The following is a 12,732-nucleotide window of genomic DNA, read 5'->3' on the forward strand; positions in this document are numbered from 1 at the left end:
GGAACAAGGCCTAGGGATTACACTTTCACTAGTGGACACTCTCAACATTGATCACATAACAGAATAGATAAATGCATACTCTACACTTTTGTTGGATGATGAACACATATTGCGTAGGATTACACGAACCCTCAATGCCGGAGTTAACAAGCTCCACAATAATGCTCATATTTTAGTAACCTTTAGTGTAAGATAGATCAAAAGACTAAACCAAGTACTAGCATAGCATGCACACTTGTCACCTTCATGCATATGTAGGAGGAATAGATCACATCAATATTATCATAGCAATAGTTAACTTCGCAATCTACAAGAGATCATGATCATAGCATAAACCAAGTACTAACACGGTGCACATACTGTCACCTTTGCACACATGCAGGAGGAATAAAACTACTTTAATAACATTGCTAGAGTAGCACATAGATAAATTGTGATACAAACACATTGCAATCGTAAAGAGATATAAATAAGCACCTCACTATGCCATTCAACGGTGAATAAGTATTCTGTGAAATATAGCCTAAGAGACCCACACGGTGCACACACTCGTCACCTTTACACACGTGGGACAAGGAGTCTCCGGAGATCACATAAGTAAAACTCACTTGACTAGCATAATGACATCTAGATTACAAGCATCATCATATGAATCTCAATCATGTAAGGCAGCTCATGAGATTATTGTATTGAAGCACATAGGAGAGAGATTAACCACATAGCTACCAGTATGACCCCGAGCCTCGATGGAGAACTACTCCCTCCTCATGGGAGCAGCAAGCGGTGATGAAGATGGCGGTGGAGATGGCAGCGGTGTCGATGGAGAAGCCTTCCGGGGCACTTCCCGCTTCGGCAGGTGCCGGAACAGAGACTCCCGTCCCCGGATCTTGGCTTCGCGATGGCGGCGGCTCTGGAAGGTTTTCCGTATCGTGGTTCTTCGCCTCAGGGTTTTCGCGACAGAGGCTTTATATAGGCGAAGAGGCGGCACAGGAGGGTCGAAGGGGTGGCCACACCATAGGGCGGCGCGGCCAGGGCCTGGGCCGCGCCGGCCTATGGTATGGGTGGCCTGTGGCCCCCCTCTGGTCCTTCTCGGGTGTTCCGGATGCTTCCGGTGAAAATAGGAACCCGGGTCTTGATTTCGTCCGATTCCGAGAATATTTCGTTACTAGGATTTACGAAACCAAAAACAGCAGAACAACGAACGGCACTTCGGCATCTTGTTAATAGGTTAGTTCCAGAAAATGCACGAATATGACATAAAGTGTGCATAAAACATGTAGATAACATCAATAATGTGGCATGGAACACAAGAAATTATCGATACGTCGGAGACGTATCAGACCTCGGGTTCTGTAAGAAGCATCATTGTCCGGTAAAGACAATGTTATAAAATCCAAATAATGCAATCATGGATGTATTATTTTATGTTGGATCCCTTTACCCTGCTGAGTTATCTCAATTTAGGTTTGCGTTTAAGATTTATGTCTTCGACAGTAATTTACAATTGATTTAAAAGTATTAATCCTTGTAATTCACACAAAGTACAACAATTCAAAGTAAAACTATTTTACTTGAGGATTTCCTTAGTCATTCCAAAAATAATTTGAAATTATAGAGTTATCTCTATAGTTTTTGGAATAAAAAGGAATATAGTATTTTTCTTGGAAAAATACCCTTTGCAATAGAAATGACTTGGCATATTAGAATTTCATTTTGAAATGTTTGAAAATAAGTATTTGAACTTATTTGATATTTTTCCTTGAATTTTAAATACAAGGAAATAATAGTTTAAAATTCCAAGTGATTATTTAAATTCTGAAAATTCATAATTTTGAATTTGTTTCATAAACTCCATTTCATATTTTATTTTTGTTAAGGTTTATTTTTCATTCATTAATCCAATTTTTAATGAATTTTTAGAGTTGTATTTGATTTATTAAAATTTGGTAAAGTTTTGGGCTTTTTATTAAATGTTAAAAGACTAAAATACCCCCGGACCTTATTGGGCCCAGCCCACTAATCTAAGCCCATGGGACAGCCCACTAAGGCATGTCCCATAGTGGTTCGGTGGCGCCGGAGCGGCTCACCTCGCTCACTCACGCGTCCCTCTCTCTCACTCGTCCTAACCCTAACCTCTCGCGACGCCTGTGGCGATGGCGTCGCCGCCATGGCCGCCGCCCTGCTCCGGCCATCTCCTTGTTCCCCTGTCGTAGCCACCTACCGGATCTTGACCGCCGCGAGACGATCTATCGATCCGTCCGCGTGGTCCCTCCGATTTCTTCCTCTCCTGGCGAATCGCCTCCGCTCTGGATCCACTGGAGAATCGCCTTGGGCGATTTGGTGGTCTCCGGCGACCCTCGCCCTCGCCGTCGACGTGCGCGCTCCTGAGACCGACCTGGCGCAGGTGCTGCTCGCGATGCACTGTGCCGTCGTCTCCGTGCCGTGTTGCTCGTGGTGTCGTGCTCGTCGGCGTAACGCCGGCGCCTACCCCGGTTTTGCGTGCTGCTATGGCCGCGCGAGCACCGCCTCGCCATGCCATAGCCTCCGCCACCGGCGCATGTAAGTGTGTGCTGCTTCTCCTCCTTCTCATTTCCATGACCGAGCTCCTCCCAAGCTACTCGTGCTTCTTCCTCCTTTTGTTCTCATCGCTCTCCGATGATCCTATGATCATACGGATCCTCGCAATAGCTACTCGAGCTATATGTGCTTCTATTTTCACGTAAATTATGGCCCATCTACAAATTTCCGTGCGCGCCGTTGTTGCTTTGCTTCCTTTGCACCGCCATTTGTTGCTTGTCTCGTTGCTCCTAGCATGCTCGGTATTGCTATGCTACTCGTACTTGCTTACAAGCTTGCTATGCTATGATGTTCATGCTTATGAGCTTGTTATGCTTACTCGGCAATCCATACTTGCTTGTCTAGGTGTGCTTCGCTGTGCATCGATGACACTTGTGAGTGTCGATGGTGCCTGTGAGGTGCTTCTGTGCCTCCTGTGTAAGCTATTGATCCATTTGATCAATTCAATGTCGATGATGTCTTACTGATTAATATTGTGGCTAAGTGATTCAATTTCCTTGTGATGCTGATGCTCAAGCATCACTATGTCGTTGCTTACTTAAGCTACTGGACTTGCTCCAGTGGCTATGGTACGATGATTAAACTGTGTTGCTTAATAGCATGTTACTGTCAGTGCTAAGCATGGATCTGTGATAAATTCATGCTTGTATTAATTAAATTATGATGAACCGCTTAGGCGATAATGATTTAAATAACTTGCTTGCAAATGATTTGGCTATTCATGAGTGTTTAGCAAGCAATTGAACTCGAATCCATTCCTGGATAATGATGTGCTAGGTTTGGCTTCCTTGTAATTGATGCTAAGTGTGATGTGACCTCAGTAGCCTTGCTACTGATTGGTTGCTCACTTAGTTAGTTGGATCTTGTGGCTACTCAACCTTTGCTTGCATATTTGGGGATCATACTTGATATGAATGCCAATATGCTTGCCTGATGAAAATCTAGGGTTACTGATGGTTCATAGCTTAGGATTTACCGTGTAGTCTTAGTCTGCTAATCCTTGCCATCTATCGGTGCTATCTCGTGCATCTAATCGGCTAGTGTGTGCATCTGTGCATATGTGCTAGTTTCTGTGTACAGGATCTGTACCTAGATGCTTTAAATTTTTAGTAGCTTTTGACTGGCAGTAATCCTTGGTGAAAACCAAGTGATGATCTACCCCCTTTTGAGCATCTGCTCACTCCCATGATTATATCATGCTCATATGATGGATCAGATCCACTGGATCTGTCCAGGAACTTGGTATACCTTGTTCCAGGCTCCTAGTATGAAATATTTTGTTGTTGCGAGTCTTGTGGTTTGTGCAAAGCCCTTCACCTCCAGATTCCGGTTGATCCTCTAGGTCACCATGATTTCGATGGCCGAGGTTTTGTGTGTGTTGGTCTTGTTCTTGAGCAAGAACTGGATGAACTATGTGTTGCTCTAACTTCACCCTTACCCGGTGAATCTTATCTCGGTCGATCGTGCACTTGGTTCTAGGGTTTGTAATCCTTTTATATCATCTCTACTTTTACTCGGCCATGACACACAAGGCCCGGTTACTTTGTGACTCATCCCTTGCATTGCCTTGCTCTGTTGCTTGGTTAGCAACAGCCTTCATATGTGGAAACTTGAGCCCCTTGTGGCCTGCTCAGTGTTGGTCTGCCTATTCCTATCTTGTGATGTCCAGGTTTTGGACAAGCACAAGTGTGCAGTGTCAAATTTTACTGTCCAAACTGAATTTCAGTGATTGTTGTTAACTGTCCAAACTGAATTTCTAACACTTATATTCTGGCTAGTACCTGTTATTTGTTTTGCAGGTTTGAAGGTGAATATGACCAGAAGATGTTCTTCCAGCATTTAGTCTAGGTTTTAGTTTAGGAAAATCTTGTAATTCTCCTTTTTTATTTCTATTTTTTTTAATATACATCAATTCTTGTATCAAGAATATTGTAAAGACTATGTATTCTGTGTTGATGATCAATAAAGCTCAAGTTTTTGTTTATGAGCTTTTGATTTATGTAATGTTTAAATTCTGAATTAAATATTGTATTTAATATTCAATTTGAAATTCAAAGTCATTTGAATTTATAAGTTGTGTTTGAATTATGAGTTCATTATTTATATTGCTCAATGCTTATTGTTCAATGTATTAACACTTGTCAAATAAATTCATTCCCCAAATCAACAAGATACAAAAGAGATCATGTCGAAATTACTCTAACTCACATTGCCTAACCTAAATGCAAAATGAGAGAGAACCTCGATCCCTCTTAGGTTTAGTTGCAATAAGGCGCGAAAATTTCCCCCGTTTTGCGATGAAATGCACATCCCATTTCTAAATCTACCCTTCGTTGTTCCTATGTTCTGGGTTATTACAATTAGCATGGTACAACATGGCAGGGTGCGCTACTTCAAAGTTAAACGGAGCGGGAAACCTAGTCGGTGTCCGAAATACTCCGCATATATGTGAGGTGAATTGCACAAACTATCACGTCGCGACACGATGCGAGATGCAAACAAGTATATAGATGGCATATTTATGTTCCTTGCATTTTTCTGATCAAAAACCATATAAAATACTTTTTAATCCGAGTTACGGTTTGAGAGTTATGATTTAGGCAAAAAAAAATTAATTATACAATCCGTTTTTATACTTGGTCAAATTATTTATTCAAGAATAATTTGTAACAGGTTCAGATTTGAAATAATTTCAATCCCTGTCATTTAGTACTACTACTACACAGTTTAGAAGTTCAATTTTAAACTGCATTTGAAAACCAGAGAACAAAATAGAGAGGTTGTTTTGTACAGGCCAAAGGAATTTGATCGTGAACCTGTTGAGTATCAAACAAGGGCACCACCTGTTGGCTGGGTTTTCAATTGAAACGAGGACAGGCATTGAGTAGAACTGTGAGTGCTGAGTGCAACAGGTATCTGAAGGTGTCAACCAAAACTGAACTTTCTGCAGCGTTCCTAGGATTTGGACTTTGGACTGCTGGGAAGTAGAATAAAAGGACATTTGTGCTTCCTGGGAAACCAGAACAGCGGCACCATCAAGGTGGAGCTGCAGCACGTTTTGAAAGTACATGGTAACAGCGAGGAAGTGCTAACAAAAGACTAACTGAATATTCGACAGCAGCTAACTGAACCCGTAACAGAACTGCACAGAAAAAGGGCGTCTTGCGACCTCGAGTCTCACCTTCGGTGCAGATGTAACCACCCAGCCGCTAGATCAAACGATGACTGAGGAGAGGGGCTCGGCCCTTTGAATGAAGGCAGGCAAAGATCGTCAAAGATTGACGCTGCCGAGGCTCTGACGACACAACGACGAGCTGCAGCAACGAACAGCGGAAACATACGCGGACGACGGCGTCAGCGCGAGAAGGCGAAAAAGAGGAATCGGGAGAACGACAGGGAACTCAGGCGGAGGCTCACCACGTCGACGGAGAGGTTGGGGAGGATGGAGACGACGGCGGGGCGAAGCGGAGGTCGTCGGCGTGCACAGCGGCGCTCCATGTACGTCTTGGCGGCGGCGGCGTACCCAAGCAGCTCCGGCTCCGGTTCAGCGAGGAGTTGGAGGGCGCCACGTCGGCTCCATCCCCGCGCTCAGCGCAGCGAACGGCGGCTCCAGGCGACGGCAAGCTTGAGGATTTCGCGGCGGTTTTTCTCTGATGAAACTGAAGCTTTTTCAGTCTGCTCTCTACTGTGTGGAAGAGGGAAAGAAGGGGACGGCGGCGCAGAGGAAAGAGGGGGCAACAGCGATGTGGAGAGGTGAAGCTAGGGTTTTGCTCGGGGATTAGGGAGAGAGGAAAGTGAAAGGGAGCAGGTGGGGATTGCTCACGCCATGCTCATGCTCCTGTACGGGGTAGAGGCAAAACAGGGCACTGCCCTTGTCGATCAAAGAAAGGAAAAACTGGCCGGCTAGGCTTGATTAGAGGAAGAAAATGTTGTCTGGTTGGGCTGCCTCCGACTAGGATGGTTAGTGTAGAGGTTAGGTTTGGATAGGATTCCTCTTTTCTTTTTAAAATAAAACTTCTTTTCCCTTTTTTTTCTTCTCAGATTTAGTAAAAACCAAAAATGAATTCATCATGTGAATTTGAAATAGAGGGAGATGGAGGTTCCAAAACTAGTTTCAACATAGGTACTTTATTTGGAACTAAGACAAAACAATTTTATTCCAAAAATAATTACTAAATCGATTAATTATAAAATGGAGAAATATGTGAGGGAGAGAGCCAAACAAGAACACAAGGACAAGATTTGATGCAACTTTTATAAAACAAAGGTGACATGATAAGATGCATATGATTCTTATGATGCACAAACAAAAAAAAACAACCAACAAACTATTAGAGGGTATTATCATGGGCTGTTACAATCACGAAAAAATGCCTGATTAGGCAAAAGGGCTGGATCAAGGTTGCTTTACGCTTGCCTGGCAAAAAAACACGCTCCAATCCCCCTGAATTTGCAGCCTGGCTATATGGCCTTATGCGGTCAACCAATCACACCCTTGAGTCGTGTGGCTTAAATTGGTGCATTTTTTTCTGATGTATTGCATTTGCATCACATAGCCTGATGATGTTGGACTCCGTTTCTCAATTTACGACATCATGGTGAATCTAAACTACCCATGTCATGGACCCATTTACATCCACTCATTGAAGAGAAGTCCACTATGCAGGGTTTTGCAGGAGTAAAAATTGCCACATCCATGATCAGTAAAGCACAACACAACATTGCGGTCGCCATTCTCAGGAGAACAAGGCCACCAGTCCAGTGGACAAAGTACCATAGATTACAAGCAAGTGAACGGTTTCCATCTCACATATCTCTTGATATAACTCAATAAAGAAATTTAATCTGGAGGCTGCTGCAGGACATTGTATATTGTGCAGTTCTTGAGATAATTCAAGAATACCACAGCTCATTTGGCAACGTGCTGCTATAGGCTTAAACAGATACATGATAACAACAGCTAGGATGCTAAAATGAGAGCTTCACTTCCATAGCTTCCGCAGTGACATGTTCTTCTCCGTATCCTTCTTCATCACCTTTGCCACTGCCATCTCGAAATCCTCCTGGGTGACATGCACCCTTCTCTCACGGAGGGCAAACATTCCAGCTTCTGTGCAGACCGCCTGAACACCAGATGAGAATCAAGGTGAGTATCTCACTCTAGACATACTATGGTTTAACGCACAATAACTGAAACATTTGTGCTCGAGAGAGAACATGAGCTAAACTACTGGCTAAATACCTAAATCAAGAACAAAACGGCGAAAACTTAATACTTGCTACCGCAAACAGTTTTCGAGTTGATGGTATTTATCGATGCTAAAAAGGGTAACTGGACCTTGATTTGTAGACTGGAGGATATTTTCTGTAGCAGGTTATACATGTTTATTCCATGTGCCTATTATAGTTGCCCAATTCTAACTATTTTTTGTGTTTTGAAGACAAATATTAGAAACTGAAATGCTAGCCTACAATGGCAACAATTCATACCTTTAGCTCTGCTCCTGAAGCTCCATTCATCTTCTCAGCAATCTTTTTCAGATCAATGCCACGCATCAAATTCATTTTTCTTGAATGAATCTTCAAAATATCACCACGGGACTGAAAGAGAAACAGAGAACAATTTAATTCAAAGTTGGCACTGATATGAGCACAGTATGAACTTGATTATGGTGAGTATTGCATCACTTACATCTGCGTTAGGATTTGGAAACTCGATCTTCCTGTCAATACGACCAGGCCTCAGGAGTGCTTGATCCAAGATGTCTATCCTATTTGTTGCCATAAGAACCTTAATTTTGTTCGATGCTTCAAAACCATCAAGCTGGTTTAGAAGCTCAAGCATAGTGCGCTGGACCTCACTATCACCGTTGCCGGTTCCCGACTCCATTCTAGCAGAACCAATGGAGTCGATTTCGTCCATAAATATAATGGATGGTGCATGCTCCCTGTCAAAATCCAGACCAGGTGTTAGCCTCTGGCATATATACTACGGAATGCACAGCTCCTTTTACAGGAATGATTTCGCAATTTGAATAAGAGGTTTCCCGGAAAGAAATCTGACTAAAGTAAATTATAAAAATTTCAATACACCAGAAGATACTTACCTAGCCATCACAAAGAGCTCACGAACCATCCGGGAACCCTCTCCAATATACTTCTGAACCAACTCTGAACCTGACACCCTGATGAAGGTGCAGTCGGTGTGATGAGCAACTGCACGAGCAAGTAATGTTTTTCCTGTACCTGGAGGCCCATAAAGAAGGACACCCTGTAACAATAAGGGTGATTATTAATCACTGAATAATTACCCAATCAGTGCCAAATAAAATGCAAACTGGTAAATAAGTTCCCACCTTTGGTTGGGCGATTCCGAGACTCTCAAACAGCTCAGGATGCTTAATGGGAAGCTCAATCACCTGAAAATTGAGTTGTTAGGCCAGAGTGCTAAGTGCTTCTAACAATACAACAAATGTATTGTGCATTGAATTTTTTCTACAAACCTCCTTGATCTCTTTGATCTGCTGGTCAAGACCACCAATCATATCATAGGTAGAGTCAGGAACCTTCTCCACCTTCATAAGATTAACCAGTGGGTCGACTTTGCTGGGCAGGATAAGGTGAAGCATATAGCTGTCGTTCCGAAGAGCAACTCTTGTTGAAGGAGTAATCTTGTTGATATCGATGCTCTTATCAAGATCTACAACATATTTGCCTTCTGGGTGCACCTTCACCAGAACCTTTGACTTGCCCATAACCTTCACAACCTCCCCAACATACGAGCCTGGCTCTTGCAGCAGCTGCAACTCTTCCCGGAGCATTCTGACTGTGATAACAATATCACAAGACAAATATTTGAGGATTAGCTACCAATGATGCTAAATATAACAAATAAAGGATTTCATGCTGCACAGACCATGGAAGTAACTAGCACAGAGCATCAAAATTAACCATGAGAGGAGCATCTAATATAATTCGATGTCGCAAAAGCTTTCAAATTTCAATAAAGGGAATAAACAAATGTAGAATTGTTAGGCCTATGCACTAAAACAGCAGAATTCCAATCAACTTCACACAAGAACTTAGGGGGGACACATGAACAGATAATCCCCCACACAGAAAACGGACGATGCTGCATATATACGCAAAACAGAGTTAACACTGATGCTAAATATAACGATAAAGAACTTCATGCTGCAGAGACCGTGGTAGAAACCAGCATGCACAACATCAAAATTAACCATGTTCTCAAAAAAAAACATCAAAGTTAACCATGAGATGAGCATTTAATATTGGTTTTCATATTCTAATTGAACAAAACTTAATGTCCCAAAAGCTGTTGAATTTCAACGAAGGAAACACACATATGTAGAACTATTAGGACTACACACGGAAAAAAACAGAATTTCCATCAATTTCAGATATGAACTTAAGGGGAACACATGAACAGACAATCCCCCACACAAAACAGATGTAAAATCAGAGAATACCAACTACACAGCACCAGATCAAAGCACAGTTGAAGTTCCGAACTAAAATTCCATGCACAGTTCGATCAACCAAAGCGCTAAGAGCCTAAGGCTATAATTCAGCGGACCGAGTTTCAGCCATACCAGCTCGCACGCAGAGGGAGCTAGGGTTGCGCGAGCTAGAAACAGGAGACGGATCACGCTACGCCAAGACTGGGGATTGGGGACGGTGGTACCTCGGGAGTTGAGGTCGTTGCGCTGGGCCTCGAGGCGGTTGAGGTTGTGGGTCTTGTGGCGGATCTGGAGCTGCAGGTCGTGGATGTGCTGCAGGTAGTACTGGCGCAGGCCCTCCCCGCCGCCGGCCGCCCGCCCCTTGGCCGGGTCCTCGGCGCTCTCCGGGACCGCCGCGGGCTTCGCGATGTCCATCGCCACCGCCGCCATCGGGATTTACGGTCTACGCGGCTCCGCCGCCGCGGCTGTTTGTTCTGGCTGGAGTCGGCTCGGGTTGCGTGCGAGGAGCGGAGCTTCTTTCCTCGCAAGCAAGCCTGGTTCTGGCTCTAGCGGCTCGACGGGTGCGCCGTATATGAGGAGGTGAGCGGTGTGGTCCGACCCGGTTCGGGTTTCGATCGGAGTAGGTGCCACAACGCGACCGCAAGTCGGATCAGGCGTGGTTTGAACCACACCTTGTTGTTTCTTTCCTTTTCCTTTGGAGTATTTCTTGTTGTTCATCCACCTGATTATTCATTTTTACTGATGTTTGTCATTGTTTATCGAGGTTCTTTTCTTAATAATTTTGCAAAAAGGATTATAGTACCTTTTCTTTTAACATTGCAAGGTCATACTTCACCTGAAAGTGGTTATTATTGTCGGTTGTCACCTCTTAGTGATATCACCATGCCCTCTTTGCACTCCTTCTATACACATCCTAGGTTGTGTTTTTCAAAAATATAATTTTCCATATGATTTAATATAGAAATGTGGAAGATAAAATATGATAACGAACAAAATACATGTGGATCTATATAGATACAATTTGATAAACGGTATAGAAACAGCATGTCGAGCTGAATTTGTAGTACAAGTAAGCATAATCTAATCCCTAGTAGAAGGGATGAAATGCGGAGCAAGAAGACCCATCCGCATTGTCGTCGTTGTTACCAACCATGTTGATGAAGAAGTTGTTATTGGGAAATACTTCTCCATAATCCGATTGCCTCTCTCGTGCCGCGTGTCGAGGGCGGGGTGTGAAACTCCTATGTGGCGGTGCAAAGCTGAAAGCTCGGGAATTGGGAGTCACCCTCATGTGTGTCTATTCCATTGTGTGTAGAAGAGCGGCCTCCTATAGTTTTTTTGCAAAAGAATATATTGATTTAATTTCGTGTAAACATCAAGCAACAACATCCTTAGACCAGACCTGGTCCAGGTTACAGTTTCTGCAATTGATCGACCCCTATTTGCTAACATATGGCTAGTACAGTTTTGGTTCCTATCGATTACAACAAGCTGGTACCTAGGTGAAAGGACACGGATGTCGTCTAGAGGGGGGTGAATAGGCGATTTAAAACTTTTACCAGATGGGCTTAACAAATGCGGAATAAAACTAGCGTTTACTTTGTCAAGCCCAAAGCCTATATACTATGGTTCACCTATGTTCACCAACAACTTATTCTAAGCAATGGTTCATCTATGTGCACCAACAACTTATGCTAAGCAATACAAGCAAGTATGTGATAGCAAGATATATATAACTTCAAGCACGATGGCTATCACAAGGTAAAGTGCATAAGTAAAGAGCTCGGGTATAGAGATAACCGAGGCACGCGGGAGACGATGATTTATCCCGGAGTTCACACTCTTGCGAGTGCTAATCTCCGGTGGAGAGGTGCAGTGGCTTAGTGCTCTCGAATGCCACAAGAGGCTCACCTTGAGATGTGGTTGCTCGATGCACACCAACGCCACAAAGGCCTCACCCCAAGATGCGGTACTCACACCACACACCGAACGCCACGAAGGCGCCTCACCTAAATCTTCGGTGACCCTCGCCACAAAGGCCTAGGTCACGGTTCCAGTAAGGGATTTCCTTCGAGGCGGAAACCGGGCCTTACACAAAGGTTGGGGCACACTTCCACAACTTAATTGGAGGCTCCCAACAAATTGCCACAAAGGCCTAGAATCCGTCTAGGGTTCCAAGAACCCAAGAGTAACAACCTTCTTGCTTTCACCACCACGAATCACCGTGGAGAACTCAAACCGATGCACCAAATGCAATGGCAAGAACACCACAAAGATGCTCAAGTACTTCTCTCTCAAATTCCAACAAAGCTACAAAAGCTATTGGGGGAATAAGAGAGGAATAACAAATAGGAGGAGGAACACCAAATTTCTCCAAGATCTAGATCTAGTGGATTCCCCTCACGAAGAGAGGGATTTGATTGGTGAAGATGTAGATCTAGATCTCCTCTATCTATCTATCAAATAGATGCAAGATTCATGGGAGGGAGAGGGAGATAGAAAGCTCAAAGAAGGTCAACAATGGAGGCAAAAACGAGCTCAAACGGTTGGGGAACTTTGGGGAAGAAGACCCCCTTAAATAGGGCAAGAGAAATCTGCCCGTTATGCACAAAACTCGTCAAAACCGAAACTTCCGGTCATTTGGGGCGGAACTTCCACCCCCCGGAAGTACCGG

At 43.7% G+C, this 12,732-nt stretch overlaps 1 protein-coding gene across 1 annotated transcript; it reads right to left on the minus strand.

The window, feature by feature from the left end:
* Positions 1–7,281: 7,281 nt before the first annotated feature.
* Positions 7,282–10,509, minus strand: LOC124694941 (26S proteasome regulatory subunit 8 homolog A-like). The gene is made up of 7 exons (XM_047227864.1): positions 10,283–10,509; positions 9,081–9,403; positions 8,934–8,996; positions 8,685–8,848; positions 8,270–8,525; positions 8,068–8,178; positions 7,282–7,700 (listed from the first exon to the last, which is right to left on the minus strand). Exons 1-7 carry the CDS (start codon positions 10,485–10,487, stop codon positions 7,560–7,562), a joined length of 1,263 nt encoding a protein of 420 aa, XP_047083820.1. The 5' UTR covers positions 10,488–10,509; the 3' UTR covers positions 7,282–7,559.
* Positions 10,510–12,732: the final 2,223 nt, after the last annotated feature.

The sequence above is a fragment of the Lolium rigidum genome, chromosome 1 (assembly GCF_022539505.1).
Source record: "Lolium rigidum isolate FL_2022 chromosome 1, APGP_CSIRO_Lrig_0.1, whole genome shotgun sequence".
Classification (NCBI taxonomy): domain Eukaryota; kingdom Viridiplantae; phylum Streptophyta; class Magnoliopsida; order Poales; family Poaceae; genus Lolium; species Lolium rigidum.

What these genes read in the sequence shown, in the direction of transcription:
- LOC124694941 (XM_047227864.1), bottom strand. Translation starts at nt 10,487, where the DNA reads ATGGCGGCGGTGGCGATGGACATCGCGAAGCCCGCGGCGGTCCCGGAG. An exon ending in GAGCTCTTTGTGATGGCTAG is followed by an intron (nt 8,526 to 8,684) that starts GTAAGTATCTTC and finishes GGATTTTGACAG; the next exon opens with GGAGCATGCACCATCCATTA. An exon ending in CTTCAGGAGCAGAGCTAAAG is followed by an intron (nt 7,701 to 8,067) that starts GTATGAATTGTT and finishes TCTGGTGTTCAG; the next exon opens with GCGGTCTGCACAGAAGCTGG.